The sequence below is a fragment of the Myodes glareolus genome, chromosome 18 (genome assembly GCF_982192425.1).
Source record: "Myodes glareolus chromosome 18, mMyoGla1.1, whole genome shotgun sequence".
Lineage (NCBI taxonomy): Eukaryota > Metazoa > Chordata > Mammalia > Rodentia > Cricetidae > Myodes > Myodes glareolus.
In genome coordinates, this window is record NC_142043.1 from 55,622,530 (window position 1) to 55,646,044 (window position 23,515).

Consider the following 23,515-nt stretch of genomic DNA (forward strand, 5'->3'; position numbering starts at 1 on the left):
CCAATGGCACAAGTCACCATGGTGAAGTCAGGTAGCCTGCGGGGTGGAGTGGGGGTAACCATCTCACCATCACTGATTCAGCCTGAAGCATTGATGGAAAATTGGAATTCATTTTAAGTGAGGCGTCTATAATATAAAACAACAACAAAAACCCCACCAGATTGCTGCTTCTCTTGGAAAAGTGCAGGAAGGCTGCTATTGCAGTCATTGTGGGTTGAGGGGTCGGTGCACCTGGAGGGCAGAGAGCCCCCGCCCTCTCCAGGGCCAGTCTGCCTGCCATTGTAGTTATTAAAGCATGGATCTGCAGACTCTTGAGGTCGTGACCTACTTGGAAAGGTCATAGGTTGAATACGTGAAGTCCAGTACAGCCAGTCTAGTGTGCTCATGGGAAAAAGGAACAGAAATTAAAGCCTGCCTTGAAGAAAGGCATAGACCAGACGTTCCTGGACTCATATCCAGATAATCATAAGACAATTAAATGTACCCAGGGGACCTTGGTAAATGAGACTTCCTTGCGTACCTCAGGCTATAAAGTGGGATTAGTGTTTGTCTGTTCTGTGGCTATAGTATCCTCTAATGCAGTGATTCTCAACCTGTGGGTTGTGATCCCTTTGGATCACTTAAGACTGTTGGGAAACTGATATTTCCATTATAATTAATAACAGTAGCAAAATTGGAGTTAAGAAGTAGCAACAAAAATAATTTTATGGTTGGGTGGCTGGGGGTTGCTACATGAACTGTAGTTAAGGGTCTCAGCTTTAGGAAGATTAAGAATCATGATCTAAAGATAGGGGAGTTCAGCCAATCACATTGTTTTGGGGGCGTGCCGCCCTTAGGCCAAAGCTTGCCTATAAACCTAGCAAGCGAGCTCCCACTAGCTCCTGCGTCCGGACAGATCGTTTGGATTCTGGTGTAAGCTGGTGTAAGTCTTACTTCTGTTTATTAAAGCTGTATATTTTGTATTAAGATAGTCTGGGGACTTTTCATTACCGATCGCCCTGCGACTTCAATCTAATGCGTTCCTTATAACATGGATTTGGGGGGGCGGGGGTTTGAGACAGGGTTTCTCTGTGTAGCCTTGACTGTCCTGAGACAGTGTAGACTAGGCTAGCCCTGAACTCACAGAGATCCATCCAGCTGCCTCTGCCTCCTGAGTGCTGGGATTAAAGGTATGTGCTACCGCTGTCCTTCTACAAGATGTGTCTCGGGGTGGGGTTAGCAGGTTGAGGTGGGGCAGGTCTGGCATTATAAAGAGATCTAAAGAATGACATATTTTAAAAGTCCTGGCTCTCCTGAGTGTTCTGGGACACACTTTTAATCCCAGCACTAGAGAGTCAGTGGCGGAAGGATGTCTGAGTCCCAGACCAGCCAGGACTATACTGTGAGACCATGTCTCATAAACAACGAACCAAAAGCCCTACCTCTCTGAAAGTAGCCCTGATTCATATTGCTTGCTAATTTCTTTAGTGTAAATGTTCCAGTCGCAAGTGACTTCGAACTGTAGCTTCGTTTACCATGTAACGGTGTCAGCTATAGTCTTGTGCGCATGAGAAAAGCAAGACAGAAGCTGGCGCGTTGCTTAGGGGTAGAACACTTGTCCTGCTAGCGCACGGTCCTGGGTTCTCTCCCCAAGCCACATAAACCGGAAGTGGTGGTGCACACCTGCAGTGCTAGCGCTTGGAAGTGGGAGGCAGAGGGTCGGAGTTCAGGTTATCTTCAGCTACATAGCGAAGGGGAGGCCAGCCTGGAACAGATGAGACAATGTCTCGAAGAAAATAACAAAAGTAGAATGAATTTAAAAAAGAAGTGTGTTAAGGATTATCTTTTTCTCTTATCTGTTTTTTTTTACCCAAATTCTGTGTAATTTAATTTTTAAGTGTCTGGTCTACGACCAGGTGATTGTTCCTAGATGTAATAGTTGACCCTCATGAGCTTTGCTCCAGCGCATCTGGGCTTGAGGACAATAGAGGCTTTGCTCTCCAGCATGCCTGTCTATCCTTTAGCCCACAGGCCACATGTGGCCACACGTGACTAAGAATGTCTGTGAATGCAGCCCAACAGAAAATCTGAAACTTCTTTCCCCATGATTTTTGCACTGGGGAGAGCGGTTGGCCGGTTTGTGACTGCACTGCCCTGTTCTCAAGCTTGAACTTTGTCGACGACAATGTGGAACGCCATGGTGTTGTGAAGTCTGGGCATGCCATGACCTTTGGTGCTTGGCGAGTCCCTCTCGGGGCAGGGCCAGGGAAGGGGTGGGGGAGCAGCAGTGATTTATGTGGGAAACTCGCAGCCCAAGCACAGCTAAAGGCGTGGAGGAAGGCATAAGGTCGAGTGAGACTCTCTTGGGAATCGCAGGACCCTGAGACAGCTGTCATGTGGAAAGCGTCTCGTGCACCAAAAGCTAACCTGTCTGTCAGTCTCTGACTGTGTCTTTGTTGAGTGTAGTTTTCCACCTCCCTGCCTTTTTCTTCCCTTGCCACCACCCTGTGCTTCAGCCTGGACAGGAACCTGGAAGCTGTAAAAGCAGGAGCATTAGTTAACAGTGGGAGGAACTCGGGTGGGCGATCTTTTCCTCTTAGCAGTCCCGTGTTGGATGTTCTAGGTGGAGTTGGCTGCTCCTCACCCCGCTCTCTGTCTTGGGTTTCACAGACTTCAGATGACTTGCCTGGGATCAGTGGGCAAGGCCAAAGAATCTGGTTCCAGAAACACGGTCTCAGCCACTTAATGGGCAAAAACAGTTGAGGTGGGATGCCCGGTCACCCTGGGTGTCTGCGACTGAGGCTGAGAATGGTGATACACACCTGTGCTCAGCGATTTTTCCAGACCCAGGTGTACCAGGGCACGCTTAGTGCTCTGCTGGCCACATCGGGCCCTTGTAACATCTTCTGCCTCCTTGTCACAGTCCCTAGGTCATTACTCACAATAATACTATGAAAATGTTTGCTAACTGGCCACATGGTGTAAACAGCACGTTCCTTTAAATCAGCCCTCTCCCCATGTATGTGGAGGTCAGGAAGCAACCTTGATGGTGTTCCGAACCTTCCACCTTAAGACTTGTTAAGGTCTCTTACTGGTTTTTTTCTTTTCCACTGTGTACCCAGGCTAGCTGTCATGTGAGAACCTGCAGATTCCTTTCCCGCCTCCCATCTTTTCAGGGGAGTCTTGGAGTCATAGACAGATGCGCTACTATGTCTGATCATTTTAGGAATTCAGGCTCAGGTTCTTATGCTCACGATGGGCCACCTCCCCTGCCCATGGCAGCACATCTTTGACATTCTGAGCCTTGATTCTTTCATCTTGGTTTGTTTTTTGTTTGTTTTTTTTGTTTTGTTTGATTGCTTGCTTTTTGGATTTTCAAGACAAGATTTTACTACGTCACCCTTGCTGTCCTAGAACTCATTTTATAGATCAGGCTGGCCTCGAACTCCACAGAGATCCCCTTGTCTGTAGCCCCCCGCCTCCCACCAAGTGCTCAGACTAAAGGCATGTGCCACCACCGCCCGGATCATCTTGGTTCTCAAACCCAATGGCTTATCAAACTAAAAGTGAAGAACCGTGAGGCACAGAAATCTGCTCACTGTCCACAGAGCAGAACGTGTTAGGCTGTGGGGCTGGCTGAAGTCTAAATCAGAACAAAGCTTTCTTTGGACTTGACCAGTACCCAGGTTTCCAGCCGAGTTCTTCAATCGCATTCTGCCACGTAATCTGAAGATTACTTGGCCTCCCTCGCCTTTAAGACCTCGATCAGCGCTGTTTTACTGAGGGCAGTTGAACAGCCAAAGCAGGAAGGTGTGGATGTGCTCATAAAACAATTAAACAGTAAGTGTTATTTTTATGATAGCCTCTGTGTGGGGAAAACGGTTGCTTTTAAATTGGCAATAAGGACCTTAGTTGATGCATAAATTTCACTGCCACTCAGAGAGAGGAAACGGCTACTCATGCTACTGGCCACTTTATACAGCCCCGCCCCCTACACACACACACACACACACACACACACACACACACACACACACACAGTTTGAGACTGGAAGAAGGGAGGGGACCCAGGTTTGACCTTGAATGTTTAAGAGCCTATGCCCTGAGTTACATTTTGTTTATTTGTGGAGGACCAATGGATTTCTTGTCAGGCCTAGATTGGCCTGGTTATGTGTCTGAAGGGGAGTTCCATCCATGAAGCATGCCTCATGCTCATCCACGCCAAGCACCAACTTTGTATTGTGAGACTTCCATTTCAACAGGGTCTGGCATCCATGGTTCTGGTTCCAGAGACACCAGGATACCCCATGCATTTGGCTCTAGGCATGACTCCTCTGTCTCCTCCCTTCCCTGCTTATTTCCCCCTCCCTTCCGTTTTACCACCAAGATGGCATGCTTCTGCCACGGCCATACCTGTCCCTTTTGAGAGCACGGGATTCAGAACATGGTCTTGGAACCAGAATGTCTGCTACCAGAGCGTGCGGCCTCATATGCCTGTGTCTTTGGACGGGTAATGTGGCCACTCTAGATCTATAGCCTTCCTTGTCTTTGCCATCAGGTTGTGTGAGGATAAGTGTCGCCCTGAATGACGCTTGTCTGCGACTGAAGCTGAGAACAATTATATGCACCTGTGTTCGGTGACTTTCCAGACCCAAGCTAGCAGCCAATGGAGCTTCTCGAATCTATTTTCATTTTATGAACTTGCAAATAAACATAAAATCATACCTTCTTCAGCAGCGACCTGATCTTCCTGGCACCGACATAGGAGTATTGCAGATGAAAGTGATAACACCTTTTAGAATGTTTCTGTCTTTCCTCCTGGGTGCCACGGTGCCCACTGGCCATCCTAAAGCTTGGGAACTGTCACTGAACTTGGTTGGATTTAGAATCACCATGGAAATGCACTTCTGGGTGTGTCTATGAGGATGTTCCCAGAGACGTTTAGCTTCAGAAGGAAGACGTATCTTGAATGTAGGTGGCAGGGTTCGGTGGGCTGAGGTTCTGAGTGAGTAAAAAGGAGGAAGTGGGACGCTAGCAGGCATCTGTCTCTGCTTCCTCACTGTGGACACAGTGTAAGGAGCCGCCGCACAATGCCTGTGGTCATGACATACTCTCCATGATGGGATAAACCCACCTTTAGATTTGAGAGCCCAGAAAGTCCCTTCTGTTCTTAAGTTGCTTTTGAAAGATGTTATTGGTAAAACTGCAGCAGCTAGAAGAAAAAATTAATCCATAGAGGCAGAAAGATTGCAACCCTAACCACCATCCTCTGAGACCACACACACAAATAATTCCTTTAGTTCTAGGCTGTGCATGGTGACAGACACCTGTAATCCCAGCCCTTGGAAGGCTGAGGCAGGAGGCTGGAGAGTTTGAGGTCAGCATAGTCAGACTCCATCACACATGAGGAAAAGGGCAGAAAAGAAGAAATCACAGCATATTCATCTTGTATCGTCTTCTGTGGGATGCTTTGACTTGTTAAGATTAAGTCGCCAAGTCCCCACCGTGTAGGTGGGAGGACTGGCTGTCATTCATGTCTAAGAACTGACAGAAACTCTGAGGCCCGCATTTGCATCAGCCACAGAAGATCCCCTACAATGGGCACAGACATCGTAACGGGGCCCAGATTGAGCCAAACAGGACAGAAGGCAACAGCCTTCCATTGATATTCTTCCTTAGTTCCTCTGTGTGCCTATTATTCCAAAGATGATCCCATCTCTCTGGGGTGTGTGTGTGTGCATCAGGTGGATTAAGACAGTGCATTAATTTCCTGGTAAGTATTACCATAAAAGGCATTCATTTACTGCATTTTGCTAATCATCTTTCTGTAGTAGGCCAGTCTCTCTTCCTCCAGCGGAGATTCCTGCCCAAGGTCCTGAGAATTCTAAGGAGGTACGTGAGCAAAGCAAAACTTCCAGATCCGACATGACTGTCAGGGGACACCCGCCAGAGCTTCCCTTCCGCAGCTCTGAAGTCCCTGAGAAGAGGATGCTAGGTCTATGAGGAAGGAGTAGGTTGGTTCTCAGATTTCACCGAGGATTTGCTTGGTTTTCTTAGAAGGTTTCCTGACGCATTCATCACGCATCAAGCATATTACTGATATCAGGGGAAACCAGGAAAACAGTGTTAATGGGCTGGAGAGATGGTTGAGCAGTTAAGAGCACTGGCTGCTCTTCCAGAGAACCTAGGTTCAATTAAAACACCCACAAAGCAGCTCCCAACTGTCTGTACTTCCAGTTTCGGGGGATCCAACACCCTTATAGAGCTGCACATGTAGACAAACACCAATGCAAATACATCATTTAAAAAATAGAAAAATAGCTTTCACCCTGAACTGTGCATAATATTTTGTATTTCTGATACTCCCTTTTGGAAACCTAGGAAATGAAGACCGAGAGAGCTGTCCCTGGCAACAATAACAGATGCTATATAAGTTTGCTGAGATTTCTAGAGGCTATGTGGACTGACCTATCACAGTTAGGTTTGGTAAATGGCGTGTTGGTATGTGTGCCAAGAACAGAATCACCTGACTGTTTACCCCATCTTTCATTAACACAGCCGTATACACATACAGCCAGTAGGTACTCATAAATGCTAAGCCAATCATTATAACTGGAGAATTCTCTCCTGCCAGCCAGTTCCCAAATAACCACTCTGAGCCTTAACATTAATTGCAAACTGTTTGACCTATGAGCTCAGGCTCATAATTAACTAGCTCTTACAACTTAAATTAACCCAGTTCTGTTATTCTATATTTTACCACGAGGCTCATGGCTTGTTAACTCACATCTGGCTTCTCCAGTGGCTGCTGACATCTCCCAGACTCCGCCTTTCTCCCTGTATTCAGTTTGGCTTTCCCACCTAGCTATACTCTGCCCTGCCATACGCCAAAGCAGCATTATTCATCAACCGATGAAAGCAACACATATCCACAGCATACAACGGGGCTTCCCACATCAAATCACAGTGTGTGTAGTTGAAATCTGGAAGCCCACACACATCTACCCAACCAGCAATCACTCCTGTCTCACCACTGTGTCGAGTTGGTCAGAGAGTTTGGGGGAAAAAAAACCAGTTGATGAAACGAATTTAAGGAAAGGTTTTGTTTCTGTTGTTTCTCAGTTAAAGGATCCAGTCCTTCATGGTTGGGAAGTCATTGTCGTGTTCCTCTTTTCAGTAATGAAGACGCAACACCAGACTCTTCTTACTGCGGTTTATTCAGGCCCTTAAAATAATCTTCTCATCCTTTCGCTACCTCTCGCAACCTCTCGCCCCGGGGAAAAGCCAGTCTGCAGCTTAAATAACCTCTGGGTAGCCAACCCCAGCAAGCCATGTGGGAGACGCAGATAGGTCCAGAAATGCGGAAGCAAGCCAGATCTTAGCGTTAGCCATATATGGAGTTGTTACACATCTGAGAGCATGTGAAAGGTGGAAGGCGGGAATCAGCGCCACCTGTAAGGCGTGGCATCACATGGCTCTCTACAAGTCATGGCAGAAAGGTCATGAGATAACTGGTCACAATGGGGCCACAGTGATGACACAGAGACCTGACTGCTAGTACTCAGCTTGCTTTTTTTTTTCTTTGTTCCCAGTCTGGTACATTGTACCCATGGCATGGTGTCCCTCACTTTAAGGAAGGTTCTTCCCTCCTCAGGTAAATCTCTGTAGAGACTCTCTTACAGACATGCCAGAAATGTGTCTCCTAGGTGACTCCAAATGCAGCCAAACTAACTATGGAAGATTCACCATCATGGGGCCAGAGCTAGGGAGAAAGGCAGCTGGAACTTTAAGAATCAGACAACCATTGAGCACTGCACCAAAGATGGCCACAGTACAGTAACATACTGCAGTCACTGTTAGGTCAATGCCACTTCTCCTTTAACACTCAAGACAACAACTGTGTTCAGTGGAACTTGATCTAAGCTGCTTCCCCAATGATCTGGATAATTTGATGTTCCGTATGAGGGAGGGGCTTGGAGGGACCATCTAGAAATTCTTGAAATAGAGATTTTTCAAAAGAAGAGAATCCTTGAAGCCAGAAGCCACATTCTACTCTTTCTATCCGATCACATCAGTTCTTCTGGTTGTTTTGGGGATATGATGTCACCCCAAGATCTACTTATCCCTAAACAACTATAATATGATTTTAAAATTGTTTTGGAGAGGAAACAAACTTCAAGCAATTCATACCAGAGCTGAGGAGATGGCTGAGTCAGGAGAGTACTTGCTAGGCAAGTATGGAGACCTGAGGTTCATGTCCATAATACATATTAAGAAGTCAGGTGTAGTGACAGTACATGCATCCCCAGCACTGGGGAGGCAGAGACAGGTGGATCACTGAGGATCCATAGCTAGCTTGGGATACTTGTCAGGTTCCAGGTCAGTGAGAGACATAGTCTCAAAATAGTGGACAGTGTCTAAGGCAGCGGTTCTCAACCTTGCTAATGCTGTGACCCTTTGATACAGTTTCTCACGTCGTGGTGACCCCCCCAACCATAAAATTATTTTTATTGATACTTCATAAGTGTCATTTTGCTAGTGTTATAAAGCACTGTAAATATCTGTTATGCATGCTATGTGACCTCAAAGGGATCACGACCCTCAGATTGAGAACTACTGGCCTAAGCAATGAAACCCTTACCTTACCACACAACCCCACACAGAGATACAAATGCAGATCAAGATCTATAATAGACATTTTAAATCCACTTGATATCTTTTGAAAATGGAGGAAGAAAAATAGAGGCTCCCAGAATCCGCACATGGTCACTCATCTGTAATTAGAGCTCCAACAAATCTGGCCTTCTTAGGTCCCCGCATACATGTGGCATTACACACATGCAGAGATGCATACTCATAAGTAAAAACTAAAGCAATAAAAGCCCAGCTCCCCACAGAAAGGGGGTGTGGAAGAGCAAAGGTCATTCTGCATTAGCTGAGCCTTGCGCTCTCAGCGAGAAGCTCTTTATTGCTTGTTAATATTTTGGAACTGCTAACCTGTGGACCTATGGATGGAGGAGGAAGCCATCCCTGCCTAGTGGCTTGCTTGAGCTACTGTGTAATATTTTTGTTACATTTCATCCCACCTGTGCCCGTCAGTTCCCTTCCACGCTCCTCCCATGACAGACTGGCTCATGTGTCTGCCCAGCACTCTCAGTCAGTTATTAATAGCAGCCCGGTGAGCTCTGCCTCCACCGAGAGCATATGGTGTGCTTGAAAGGAAGAGCCACCATTCCCACGACTTTGGACTTGGCCTGCTGAACTCCCAGACAGTAAGTGTTGCGTTGGTCTTTTTAAGTAGCGTTGGCAGAGGAGAGCTTCGTGTGACTCTTGCCTGCTCCTCCTAGGAAACAGTGGAGGGCAAAACTTGCCGAGACTCACAAAACCTATTTCCACTGCCTGGATTTCAACATCGCTCCAAGTTCCATGAGCCTGGTGAGAGGAGAGATTAACGATTTAGAATCCTACCCCCTTTCGTTTCGGGTTTGGCTAACGGCAGGAGGAGCCGGTGATTAATAATGCTGGGTATAAATTGCTTGGCCAAGCCGTGGAGCTGCAGCTTGACATATCTTCCTGTGTTTTCTCTCCAGATAGAATTCCAGGGGTTTCAAAGGGAGTTTCACTTACAGGAATCTACGTGGGAGAGCTGGAGGAGGCATGAGGCCCGGCTGTTTTCCCGTGTTCTGGGTTTAGGTCAGAAAGAGCAGCCAGGTTGCACAGACACATGGCTTGCTAGTGTCATAACCAAAGGGCTTTGTCTTTGCTGCCCGCTTTGTAATGGTTACTTCTCGGAGGCTGGCGAAGTGGGTCATCGTGTTTGCTGTCTGGCAAGGGAGGATAATGGAATTCAGAGAGGCAGATGCCTTGCCCAGCCCTCATGAACAGAGCTGACAACTGATACTCCAGTCCTCCTTTGAGGCCATGTACTAGCATAGCTCTCTGTGTAGGCTGTGGGAACTACGTTACTGAGCATGTGTGCGCTTCTAGAGAGAATCTTACCAGCGTTATTGGGATGAATCGGAAAGACACAGATGTGGGCCAGGTAAGAGCAGCTGCAAAACTATACAGGGACTCAACCTCCCCACTAAGGAAATGAAAATTGTTGCTTATCTTGCAGGGTTTTGGGGTGTTTGCTAATAATGTCTATAAATAGTCATGAATAGTAACTATTTTAATGTTATCCATAAAATGCCTCATCCAAAGTCTTTTATCTTCAGAACTATCCACCATTTCCAATTGAATTGCAGAGCCTACAAACACCATACTTAATAGGAAACATTAGTCTGAAGAACAAGCTCGTGTTGACCTGCCCCGCATTGGATGTCTTTGTTTTCAGAACGCTGTGTGCTGTACCAGTGTTGAGAGTGAATGGGAAGATCCTATCTTGCTTACAACTCAAGACTAAAGGCTCCGCAGCTGGGATCAGAGATAGTGGGGCAGCTCCACCCCTGAGCCTCCTGCCCATTTTCCTCTGCTGTGTGCTCCTGGGGATCTCTTTGCTTACACAGAGTAGAGAGGAAGGCGGTTGGGACTCCAGAGGCAGGATGCGATTTGTGTTTTTCTCTGTAAGTTTACACTGGGCAAAGGTGCATTGCGTTTCTGCTGTGTAAAGGCACAGGGCTGGCCCAGAACATCCCATAAGCCATTCATGTGGTAAGAGAAAGTGCTTATTTTATGAGGAACTCCAATAAGAGAGTGGGCTTCTTCATAATTCAGAATTTTGGGGAGCCTACAACCTGATCATCATCTTCATCATGGCTTGAGGAGCCTAGAAAAATTACTTAGCGATAAACCTTGCTGGGAATGGGAGATAGTGGCCAAGTGCTTGGCACACAAGCTGAGGGCCCAAGTTGAGATCTCCAGCATCTGTATGAAGTTGAGTATGGAGGCAGGAAATGACTCAGTGGTTGAAACCACTTGCTGCTCTTCCAGAAGACCCCGGTTCAGTTCCTGGCACCCACATGGTGGCTCACAACCATCTGTAACTTTAGTTCCAGGAATCCAATGCCTTCCTCTGGCCTCCATGGACTTGGTCCATGAACTAGGCCTTCTCTTGGGGCACAAACATACATGCAAGCAAACACCTATATACAGACAACCTAAAATGAAGCAGACTGTTTGACGGTGCATCCCTGTAACCTAGTGATGAGAGAGGCCATGAAGACAAGCAGGTCCTCGGAGTTCACAGGCCAGCTCGCCTAAGCCAATTCAGTGAGTTCTGGGCTTTCTAAGTTTATTATTATTATTATTATTTCAAAAAAAAGAGTGATGAAGGAAGACACCTGATACTAACATCTGGCCTTGACATATACATGCACATGGATACATGTGCACAAATAATGCACACACCCTCACACACATACACACACAAGCATGCACATACCCTCCATGTGCGTATACACGTAAGCATGCACATGGACACACGTGCATAAACAATACACATACCCCGCACATACGTGCACACAAAGATACACCTCACCATCCCTGTGGCCACCAGAATAATTGAGGGTCGACATCGTTGCCAGTCCTGAAGGAAACCATAGTCTCATTTAAACAGGAGATGGTGTTCTCCAGCCACGCCCTCTGTGTTCTTAATTAAACTTGCCTCCAGAGAACATCCAGAAGGTCTCAGAAATTGTATATACACTGAAGAGCCTTTTGCACCAGCAGCAGCGAACTGTTAGAAATGTGTTAAGGCAAACCATGTAAGCAACCGAAAGCGTTTACCAAATGCTTTTGAGAACTCAAGGATTCTCCCCTCTCTAGTCCTCATTCCCAATCTAGGAATGACACTCGTTTGGACAGTTAAGTTCTGCATTTAACACCCCTACAGCCCCTACCTCACCCCACCCCCACGACCACCACTACCATCCGGTCCACCCGAATCCACATACCTGTTTCCTCAGCCCACCTGACGGCTGGATGTTGGCAGCTGTTGGCTGTTGGGGTTCTCTTTCCAAACCTGGTACCAAGAGTACTCAGCCAAAGCCTGGACATTTCATTAGACCTTGAAAGAGTGCATTCTGTGAGTCAGGGAGAGGGTGGGAGCTTAGCGGACGATAACATCCTGATCTTTTGGATTGTAGACTGTTTCTAATACCACTCAACAACGCCAACGTGGGCTGGAGAGATGGTTCAGAGGTTAAGAGCACACTGGCTGCTCTTCCAGAGGTCCTGAGTTCAATCCCCAGTAACCACAACCGTTTGTAATGAAATCTGGTGCCCCCTTCTGGCCTGCAGGCATCCATGCAGACAGAATAATGTATACATAAATGAAAACAAACAAACAAAAACAAACAAACAAAAAACCTGACATAATTTAAGAGTCAATGTACAACTTACTTAGTGGTGAGAATGTGGTAACTAGGAGCTCCAAAGCGTCAGGAGCCCCAGTCGCTGATGAGGAAGAGGACACTTTTTCTCATGAGTACAGAAGGGGTTTGTTTTAGGGCCAGGATGCTGACTTTCAAGCATCTGGGGCATGTGTGGGGCATGGTGGTGACATGAAGGGAGAGATATAAGTAGCATGGGAGAAAGAAAAGGGACAGAGATGGCTTGGAAGAAAAGGCGTGGGTAGAGTGGTGAGAGCCAGGCCCGGGAACCCTCCGCCGCCGGCAGGCACCTGACAGTCAAGCGGCCTTTCCCAAGGGCGACCAGACAAAGCAGGGCTTTGCTGGCCACGTCTCCATCGGCTTCACCCTGCTAGGGCTTTCTGCATGAGCCACTCCCTCGCTCTTCTGGTCGAGTGCTGAGAAGGGCCGGTTTTCTGATTCTGCTGATTCATCTCAGTAGCTCCTGGGCACCAGGTGGCATACCGGGCTCTCGGCTTTTGTTCTTATCAGTCCTGAGAAACTGCGGCGCCGAAGCCTACGGCCTTGGTGCCAAGCAGATTTCTCTGCCATTCTCAAGTCACAGCTTGTTCAGCAGATGACCTTGGGGAGATGATTGATCTCTCTGGGCTTTGGTCTCTCCAACTACGAGAGGACTCGTGTTAATTTCTAACCGCTGGTGTCTCATGAGCCTGACATCAAAGTGTGGAGGGTCAATTAATGCTGGCCATGAAGGAAACCAGGCAGGCGTTACTATTCCCTCTGTTCTTCCAGATAAAGTAACATCCCTCTTCCAAAGGCCTAGAGAGCCAGCCAGAATCTAAACCAGTTCCATCCAGCTCCCGATCCTCCTCTTCCCTTCTCCTTGTTCACTGCCCAAACGTGGCCAAACACGCCTTTGTTCTCAGGTCAACTCTGCTTTGTCAAATTTGTTGTGTGACCCTGACCCGCCAGATAGTTCCTGTGTTCCCTCGTGTTTTACATTACAGGGAACTTTCTGGTTCTATGTTGGCCTGAATCAAAAGTGAGGGGTCGGGGGGGCAGGGGGATGACAAAGGCAGATTCTTTACAAATAATAAACTCCGGTGAAGTGCAGACCAACGACTTGAGATGTCAGAAGGTTGCTAGGCAGTTGTGGCACCAGCTCTGGAAACAATGACCAGCGGCTCCGGCCAAGTCTGTCCCTCTCAAGAGCTCATGTAGCAAAATGAGAGGATGATGAAAACGGAGAGCGCATTCTGGTGCCAGCGTCTCTTTAATACTTTCACGACTAATTATTTTTTTTTCTTAGCTAGAAAGAAGAAAATCACCTTGAAATTAAGTCGTAATCAGTAAGCAGGCTGCGGCGGTCAGGGCTGCAATCACTGTAATGCCGTAGGTTCTTCTCTTACTTTCAGACATGTTTTCTCCTATCCAAGGTTCACCCTGATGAAGGCCGTCTTCACGCTCTGTATTGAGGGCCTCTCTGATGCGATTCAGCTTCGGGCATCCTTGGAGGGGGCCTTAGTCAGCCCAGAAAATACAACTTGAGCTGACGGTTCAGAAATTTTATAGAGCTTACAAATTCTGTTCACTATTGAACGTGCACGCATTCCCAGTAAATTCCCACATCACTGGAGTTTGGGGCCCTTGGGGGCTGGAGAGCTTTATGCTGTCATTTAAATGACTGCAGGTCATGGCATCCTGTGTCAAATGTTTGCGGCCTGCCAGCGGCTTGACTCAGTTCCCCAGTTACAAGCAAACATAAAAAAAAAGAGCAAAAACATCTAAACAGATTTTTCATAGGATTGCTCAAGTTCAAAAAGACAATCTTGGTGAACACAGCCCTCACTGAAGTGCAAAGCCCTTTCCAAATGGAGACAAGTTGAACACATTCAACCTTGGGGTTTTTCTTGTTTAAACAGTTTTCTGAGAAACAAGGCCATTAAGTCTTCCAAGAAGGTGTCTGTTTTGAACACATTTATGACATCAGCGCTTGTCGAAAATCAGAGAGTGTCAAAGACTGTCTGGACCATTACCCAGGATCAGCACAGTGACCCCACCTTCTAGGAACCTGGACCTATTGCTATGAGGCCATGTAGGTGACAGACATGGCTTGGTACTGTTTCTGATAAATGCAGGATGGGTTCTGTCTGAGTTCAGGACGGACAAACAAGCAGGCCCTTCTCCTACAGCAATGCAGACTCTCAGGGTGGACAAGGACCTGAACAGTTCATGTGAAGGTCCTGAGGGAACCTGTGAGTGTTTTAGAGAAGGGCAACGTGCTAGGCTATGACTAATAATTACTGTTATTTGCCTTATATATTTATTTCTAGACACAAAAAAATCACTGAGTTCTCTCATCGTCCTAAAAGGAAGATGTGCTTGCTGATGCCAGGAGTCAGTGTAACTGGCTGAGGTCCCACGGCAAAAGGTAGACCAGAAGCTCAAATCTCATCAGCCTGAATCCCAGTCTTTCTCTTAGCCATCATGGCCTATAGTAGTCATCCTCTTGTGTCTAATGAATGTTCAGGAGCAGGCCAAGGAGGGAAAGCCTTTAGGTGTAAGGGACAATGGTTACAAACGAGATGACAAGCAATACCTGGTAGCATACTCATGCTGTCTTAGCACTTGGGAAGTCCAGGAAGAGTGTCAGTTTGAGGCCAGCCTGGGCTACATTTGGAGTCCAAGACTGGTCTGAACTACAAGGTAAAGCCAAGTCAAACAAAACAACTTATTTCCAGCTGACCTCATTGTGAGGCGGTGGGCGTGACCTGTGGTCTGGGAATGTCCCACTGGCTGAGGGCAGATTGCCCAAATGTGAGCAAAACAAAACAAAACAAAACAACAACAACAGCAAAACAAACCTCTTCACCGTGATAAAGACAGCCTGGAAAACTCAGGGTTGTCAGGCCCCAAGTGCACCCGATTGTCCCATAGGCCATTCACATTTATGGAAAGGAACCTGCACCAGCAAAGAAATGTGGCTAGTAAGTAATGTCAGCTAGCTAGCATGACCAGCATCCCCTGCAATTCTGACCCTTTCTGAAGCAACTTCTCGACCGAAAGCGTTACCCGGTCAGTGGAGTTGAAAGAGCACTCTCTGGAGGCTGGCGTCCTGGATGTGTCTGGATCCACCCCAGGAGGCTAGCAGCCCTGGGCCACCGGGTGTCCCACAGCTCCCCAGAGCACATGGAAGGGCCTGACTCACTGCAGACCCTCGATGAATGGAGTTTACTGCAGTGACATTTTTCGCGGTCTCACTCTTCAGCGGCCGTCTCAAGGGAACTATGGTGAATATTAGCCGCTGGATGGAGATGGAGACACAGGGTTAGAAAGCTCTCGCGAAAAGGAAATATTTTTGAAGCGTGGCTCACATGTTTGAGACTCTTCACTGAAGGCCGGGTGGTGGTGGCGCATGCCTTTAATCCCAGCACTTGGGAGGCAGAGACAGGTGGATCTCTGTGAGTTCGAGGCCAGCCTGGACTACAAGAGACAAGAGCTAGTTCCAGGACAGGCTCCAGAGAAGCCCCGTCTCAAAAAATACCAAAAAGTAAAGACTCTTCACTGTATCCAAGGAAAAGTGTTTTTCTTTTGGTAGTAAAAGAGACTCACAAAGCATGTGCTGTTCTTTGCCTTGACCAAAAGAAAAGAAAAAGAAAAAGAAAAAGAAACCCACACCTGAGGATGGGGAAAGGGATGACTGAAAGAGAAGTGTGAACTGGAAGCGCTGTCAGATCATACTTTTTTGTTGGCTTGCTTATTTTGCTAGGGGATCTAAACAGTTAGAAAATATCGTTTTCTTGTGGTCCCAGGAGTCAGTATTATTTCCCTATGAAAACAGAGTATTTGTGGTGTTGAGGCAAGGGCTTACAAGCTGGGAGCAGCAGGAAGGAGAAGCCGATCTTTGGGAACCGAGCGCCGTCGTCATCCATTTCCATCCTTCTCATTCTGTCTTTGGAGGACGCCACTTGCCGAGCTGCCCCATACAAAATGGAACCTGCAATGAATTTGCACCAATGATGGAGCCAATGGACAACTTCAAAGTTTAGAAGACTACATCATCTATTATCTCTTACATATTTTTAAAGCTATGCATTCTTATTTTATGTGCATTGGTGTTTGGCCTGCACATATGTCGGTGTGAGGGTGTTAGATCTTGGAGTTACAGGCCGTTGTGAGCTGCTATGTGGGTGCTGGGAATCGAACCCAGGTCCTCTGGAAGAGCAGTCAGTGTTCTTACCCACTGAACCATCTCTCCGGCTCTTGTCGCTTATTTTTAATATAATAAATAGTATATAAAATGCTCCACAAACTCCCCTGGGCCTCTGAAAATGGGGAAAAGACAAGCAGAAGGGTTTATGTTGGGGGCAGGTTATTTTGTGCTTCAGTGTAAAATAAACTTGACCCCAAATAACCTTGAGTGTCACAACAGAAATCGAAGGTCCTGTCTTAGGATTTTAAAGTACATTTGAGATAAGAACAAGATCTGGAGAAGCCGATAAGGCATGCAGCAAAATTACACATAAATTTTAAACAAGTCAGCAAGTTAAAAAGTCTCCTAGAAAAACAAGTAGGAGATTTTTTTTTCCCCTGAAAATTGATGCTACTAAACAGCTTATCCCCAGGTATACTCTTTAGATCCCAAAGTAGAAAAAAATTGCTGTCAAAGGATTGTGACAGTCAAGGTTTTAATCCAAGGTAAAAGCCTTGTGTTCTCATGCTGACGCTGTTGGTACTGGGACAAACAAACTTGTATCTACTAGGGATTCAGATCTAGAATCAAGGGGAAGAGACAAACAGGACACGGCCAAGTTCCTGTTTGTCATGGGTGTTTTGAATGAAATGGGAACATGTTTGTTTGGTGAGTCTATTGCTGATATGTTTTCATGGGAGCAAGCATTTCACTGGCAAATCTAATGTTCATATTTTTGTAGTGATAGTTTAGCAAAACCAATCAATGTGGACTTTTTTTTTACTTTTTAGCAGAACAGGAGGAATGAAGAATGCTATCAGGAAAATAACTTTTTCTGGTTACCTAAGATTGTACGAACAATAGCCTGCTGACTCAATGGACCTGAGAAAAGGAAACAGCTTGGGAGATGGGAATCACCCATGGCGCTTCCACCTAAGCGTAGATATGCTGACCATTGCCTGTGTATATATTTTCCCCTTGTCTTTCCCCACTCAATGCTTTAATTATGAAGTCCACTGTAAATACAGAAGGGCACACAAAACTCACATGTACAAGGTCTCCTTATTTCTTTTGCATGGGAGGGAGGGGTTGATTTTGTTTTGTTTTCTTTTTGTTTTTTGAGACTAGGTCTAGCTATATAGCTCAGACAGGCCTGGAGCCTCCTATGTAGCCTAAACTAGCCTCAAACTTATGCTCTTCCGGAGTGATCTTTTGTTTCTGCTTTAACAAATAAAGCATGCCTGAAGATCAGAGTGCAGAGCTAGAGGCCAGCGAGTGGTGGCCTCACACCTTTAATCCCAGGGCGCGGGAGAGGGAGACAGGCAGAGGGAGCTCTGTGAGTTCAAGGTCACCCTGGGCTACGCGAGATTACTCTGTCTAAAAGAGAAACAGAGCTCCAACAAAGGTGATGCCAGCACTTGGGATTCCATGTCTTTAATTTCAGTCCTGGAGAGATGGAGACAGGATATGACTGGGCCAAGAAAGGAATATAAGGTGGGAGGAGACAGGAGCTCAGTGCAGTCTGAAGATGCAGTCTGAGGAGACAGTCTAAGGACAGGATCGCCCCTTCGGTCTGAACACTGGTAGAGGTTAAAGGTCTCTCTAATGGCTGGCTGTACTGCTTCTCTGATCCTTACAGCTTTCACCCCCTAATATTTGACCCTGGGTTCTATTTATTAAGACCAATTAGAATCTGTGCTTCAATCTTCCCACACCATGCTCTATGCACAGGATAACAAATAGTTTAAAAGTGATTGTGAGTGTATTGACAAGAAGTTAAACCCGGCTGGAAGCTCTTGCCTGTTCCTCTTAGCGACCTCCACCCTGTGATGGGTGATCGTGATGGTTAACATTAGTATGTTTGGAACTACCCTGGAGACACACCTCTGGGCAGGTTTTTAAAGGTGCTTTCAAAGAGGTCTATGTGAAGAGAGAAGACCCTCCCAGAATGGGGATCGCCACATCCCGCAGACTGAGTTCAAAGGAGGAAAATGAGCTGAGGGCCAGTGTACATCTTTCTTTGCTTCTTGACCGCAGTTCCAGAGTGACCAGCTAGTGGCTCATGCTCCTGCCTCATCATGATGGACTGTAGCCCCTCAAACCATGAGATCTAATAAACCCCACTCCCTTAAGTTGCTTCCTTGTCAAGTATAGTGTTATAATAAGGAGAACGTTAGCTCAGTAACCACTTTCTTCTTTAAACCTTTTACCCTTTAAACCACTATTACATACACACACACACACACACACACACACACACACACACACACACACACTCCTCAGTCGGACATGGGACCCACACTCTCTGCTTTATGTAAAAGTGCCAACACTGTGTCTTTGCTTTCGTCTCGTCCCTTGCTTTGTGAGGCTCATCCTAACTTTGTCTATCGCCGTGGTTCAGTTGTCATTGCGGTACGACATTCTGCTTGATGTCTCTGCCACCATTTATCTCTGCCTCCCTGGTTGTAGGGACAGAAATTCCCGAGTGAGTGACGTCCCGAATGAATGTGTGCTATCAACATGGGCATGGCCGTTTTCAAGGACCCGGGAGCTGCAGAGAAAAAAGCAAAGCCTTCTCCCCTGGAGTGAGGCTCAGAGGGCAAAGGGATGGTGGTGTGTGCGCGGAGACTGTCCGCTGTCGCTTTCTCTCCCTGGACATTTATGGCATGAAGACTGCTCCCCTGCAGAGTCTACCACTATTGCGATTTGTTAAACCTGTGCCTTGATCCAGCTGTTCACCATAAACCTGCCTCCTCGTCTATCTCTGTGCAGTAATCCTTCTTCCTTGTCTATCCATCTGTAATGACCTCACCTCCCTTCTCAGCTCTGTATAAATACCCTGAGATTCTGGAATGCTGTGTCTTCTCCAGTCAAGAGCCCAGACCACCTTCTCCAGATCAAGATCCCAGCTTGTCTGTTTGTGTCCCGATTTGTCTTTTCTTCATGCCCTTACTGCCCACGCAGGTCGCAGGCCCTAGAAGCCGTGCCTGGACCATGGCACCTAGGAATTTTTGGATTGTCTCCAGTTAAAGATACTATAAAGATCATTTGGATACATGCTTTTCTGACGGAAGCCAGGTGGTTCTTTCAAAAAGTACGATGCATAGGAGTCTATGGGGTATTGTGGCCACTCTAACATATTTAAGCATCATCTTTTAAGTGATGTTTCTATGATTTCATATGTGCATTAACCATCATTTTAATGGATATATTACATTCTATCCATGGCTGAATAATGGCTTAGTGGCCCTTCCTATTTTCTAATTTATCTTAAGTAATTAAAATAATTTCAAATTTACCTGTATGTATTTACTTGGTAAAAGTGTTAACTATCTGATTTGTTTCCCATGACCTTGGTCCATTTGCCTGATGTGGAATAGAGATGGAGACCCCACCCCCACCCCCTGCATCCCAAGCTCTCAAACTTCCTGCCTGTCAGACCCCACAACTGGAAGACTCCAAGTCCGATTCTGACAGGCTGGGTTGCGATAAAAGGGTGGGTATGCTCAGAATACTGTTTATAGGTGCTAAACCTTGAAACATGGGTTTAGACTCAGAGCCTGTATCCAACATAGATCATGGATATAAAAAAAAATTCAAACTCAGAAGAAAAATAAATTGACTCTTCATTGGTCCCAATAACCTTTGAAAAGCAGTCACTGAATCTGTACAGAGAAATAGCCTATCAGAGAGCTGGGGTCTGGTAACTGGGGCAGAAGAAAACCCGCAATGGGCACTGTTGAGCACAATGTCTTTATGTTCAAGACACCAAATACGGGAAGGATAATTACGTGGTTGAAGGACATAGTGACCACATTTTACAGCCCTTTGTTGTTATAAATCCACTGCCCTATTTCTTACTTTGTAAAATATTTAAAATTGAACATTTAAAAATCAGCCCTGCCGTCTTGTGAGCTATGGTCTCTTACGTGGAGATGTGTTTAAGCTTTGCCGTGTGGATAATGAAGCATTTGTTCAACTATGACTTCAAGGTAATTGTTTCTTTAGAAAGTGTGGTGAATATTTCCCCTACAGGGGAAATCCTTCAGTTTGACTTGCTATTTCTTTTTCAGTTTTTAGTTTCTAAGCCACCCAATTCTATCTTAAAATAAAATTAAAATGTCCTTGTCTCCCATCTTCAATGATTCTCCCTTTCAAGTCCTGCAGCAGTTTCCCGTGCAAGTTGCTGCCCCTCTGTTTGCTGAGCCACAGTGGAGTCCAATTAAGCCTTCCATGTGCTTTGACACAGGGACCGAGGTTGCTAGGTGAACACCTGTGCCCACAGCACTTTGGTCCCGCGAAAGCCGGAGAGGAGAGTTGGAAACCAGTCGAGCCGTGCTGCCTGCCGCCACCTGAGGATCTCAGGTGAGAAATGGCCTCACTGCCATCCCTTTGTTTCTCCAGCACCTATCTATTCTCGTTCTCTCCTGATTTGGGGGAAGAATGGAAAGATCCCCCAAGACAGCTCTGACTGAGGACACCCAGGCTGGAGGCTCAAGCTATGGGAGGAAGGGCAGGGTACTCCTGAACCTGTATGTGGCTCTTGCCCCGCCCCCTCTTTGGCTGAAACACAGGCGAAAGAAATCAGTGAGTGCAGAAAAGACTAGGTGCTTACTCTGCGGGTGACTGCTGGGTAACTCTGGTAAGATGTTCCCTTCTGGGAGATTGCAGAATGGAGCCAATTGGTACAGGAATGAAGGAAGATTCCTCAAAGTGGGAGGAGATCTGAGCTCGGCATCCATCTGTCTCTTTTAGCCCTCACCTTGCCTTTTTTAGCTTTGCGTGAAGAAAACCGTCCATTGAAATGGCCTACCAGGCAAATCTTGCCACTCTGTTCAGGTCTTTATGGTCTTTGAGGGGGTGTACAGAGTCTCGGTGTAAGGTTTGGAAAGGGGTTCACTTGCCTGCTCGTTTTCTGGAAAGGAAGTTAGGAATGGTGTTAGGCCCGCACTAGATGTACCGTTAAAAAGTTGCTACAGCATGGAAACCAGTCATGGTGAAACTCTGTTTAAGATTCCAGCTATTCAAAACAAAAATGAAACAGACAAAGGTTTCTATAACTCAGAGATGTGGAGGACAGGATGTTTGATCAGTGGCCAAAACACACAAAAGAGAGGCCCGGAGGAAAGTTCCAGAAATTGGAAAGACCCTGTGCCATTCAGTTTTTAAAGGATGCCATTATGACTTGTATCTCCCATGTCTTCCTCTGCTTCTTTCATGGGAATCCCCGGTGGCAAGTCAGACAATATAAAAAGGGAATGATCATTCAGGAAGCCCCTTGACCCATTCCTTGTAGAGCAAAAGGCGCTTTTGGCATGCAGAAAAAGCAACCCGTGACCAGGGGCTAGAGAGACGATTGGTGGTTAAGAGCACATACTGCTTTTCCAGAGGACCCCAGTTCAGTCCCCAGCCTTACAGATGGTTCCCAACTGTCTATAAACCCAGCTACGGAGGATCCAAATCCCCTTCTGGTCTCTGAGGGCCCTGTGCCCATGGGCATATACCTCAACATTTGCCTAAATTTAAAACTAAATCTTCAAAAGCAAAATAACAAACAACAAACCAATGATGATGACAGAAAGTCACCAAAAATGAGTGGGAAAAAATATTTTAGTTTATTGGTTGGCTACAGATAGGTAGCCATTCATTGGAAGGCTTGTCTTCACCAAAGAAATAAGGAAAATACATGTGCTTACTGCAGGGTGCTTATTGTCCTATTTTTATTTTCTAGGGAGCAAGAGTATCTGAATATGAGTGGTAAAAACTGGATATTAGTGTCTACAACTTCACCCCAAAGCCTGGAAGATGAAATTCTGGGACGGCTTCTGAAAATTCTCTTTGTTTTGTTTGTTGACTTAATGTCTATTATGTATGTCGTCATAACTTCCTAAAAGCCTGACGTCGTTTACTCTGTATTTTTCCAACTAAATCCCAGTGAATAAAGACCTACATTTTAATATGATGAGTGGCCTTAAGTTGGTGACATACCAATTTATTCTAGAAACGAGACATTCAGATGATCACAACATATGAGTTTCTTAGCTCTTGGTGGTCTACTAATAAGATTCACATGAATTGAAGCAGGAGTTTTTTGTGTGAAACTTTCACACTGTTAAGAATAAAACATTATACAGGCATGGTGATGTATACCTTTAGTCCCAGCACTCAGGAGGCAGAGGCAGGTGAACCTCTGTAAGTTTGAGGCCAGCCTGGTCTACAGAGTGAGTTCCACAGCCAGGGCTACATAGAGAGACCCTGTCTCCAGCTTCTTCTCCCCTCCAAAAAGGAATAAAGCATTGATTTTTGTTCTTTGAACATCACTGGTATGTAGGATACTGAGTAAAACCGGTAGGTAGAATCATGAGTGGAGTTGACTTTCTAAGGATCTCACCATTCTGTTTAGGGGGTCGCGCATGTGTGGGGGACATGAATGCATCCATCCCTGTGCCTCGAGCCAGAGGCTGGCTTTGGGTGTGCTCCTCTAGAGTGCCCCATCTAGTGTTCTTGACACAGTGTCTTTGGTTGATCCTGGATGCTCACTGTTTGGGCTAGACTACTCAGGGAGCTGTCCGGGCTCTTCTTGTCTTCCGGGGCTGCGCTCACAGACATGTCCACCCTGAGGGTCCAGGTATCTAAACTTAGGTTCTCATGCTTGCACATCAAGTACTTGGAATCATCCCAGTGAGTCATCTTCTGGGCCCTATGCAATGGTCTGAATGAGAACTGTCCCCAGGTGGTGGCACTCTTTTCAGTTGTTCCCAAGGGGTGTGTTTTGAATATTTATAGTCCCCCTTTCCAATTTCTCATTCACCCTCTGCTTCATGCTTGGAGTTAAAGACGGGATCTCTCTGATTCTTCCTCCTGCTACCGTGCCTGCCTGCTGCCGTGCCTCCCCACTCATGGTGGCATCAGCCTTCGAACCATAAGCCAAGTAAACTCTCCTTTCTATAAGTTGCCTTGGTCATGGTATTTTATCACAGCGACACAGAAGGGACAGCTTGTCATTGTCTCTAACACAGCAAGCTTACGCTTA

The 23,515-nt window shown here is 46.3% G+C and overlaps 1 protein-coding gene and 1 long non-coding RNA gene across 7 annotated transcripts; one reads left to right on the plus strand and one right to left on the minus strand.

The window, feature by feature from the left end:
* Positions 1-9,043: 9,043 nt before the first annotated feature.
* On the minus strand, positions 9,044-13,166 carry LOC148119161 (uncharacterized). 2 transcript variants are annotated; one of them, XR_015735483.1, is made up of 3 exons: positions 11,891-13,166; positions 9,607-11,656; positions 9,044-9,411 (listed from the first exon to the last, which is right to left on the minus strand). It is a non-coding gene; the product is annotated as an uncharacterized LOC148119161 (long non-coding RNA). The 2 variants fall into 2 exon arrangements; XR_015735482.1 differs by having other exon boundaries at positions 11,874-13,166.
* Mrln (myoregulin) lies at positions 9,068-22,444 on the plus strand. 5 transcript variants are annotated; one of them, XM_048451538.3, is made up of 5 exons: positions 9,115-9,251; positions 9,327-9,414; positions 19,863-19,978; positions 20,732-20,847; positions 22,214-22,444. In XM_048451538.3, exons 3-5 carry the CDS (start codon positions 19,865-19,867, stop codon positions 22,371-22,373), a joined length of 390 nt encoding a protein of 129 aa, XP_048307495.3. In that variant the 5' UTR covers positions 9,115-9,251; positions 9,327-9,414; positions 19,863-19,864; the 3' UTR covers positions 22,374-22,444. The 5 variants fall into 5 exon arrangements, 4 of the variants coding, with proteins under 4 accessions (XP_085535865.2, XP_048307495.3, XP_048307497.3 ...); XM_085679739.2 differs by lacking the exon at positions 9,327-9,414 and having other exon boundaries at positions 9,068-9,251; XM_048451540.3 differs by lacking the exon at positions 19,863-19,978.
* The last annotated feature ends 1,071 nt before the right edge of the window (positions 22,445-23,515 follow it).

Coding starts and splice junctions, on each gene's coding strand:
- Mrln (XM_085679739.2), top strand. CDS start 19,865: ATGGAGACCCCACCCCCACCCCCTGCATCCCAAGCTCTCAAACTTCCT. Junction 19,979..20,731: donor GGCTGGGTTGCGATAAAAGG/GTGGGTATGCTC, acceptor GCTTTGACACAG/GGACCGAGGTTGCTAGGTGA. Junction 20,848..22,213: donor CCGCCACCTGAGGATCTCAG/GTGAGAAATGGC, acceptor TTTATTTTCTAG/GGAGCAAGAGTATCTGAATA.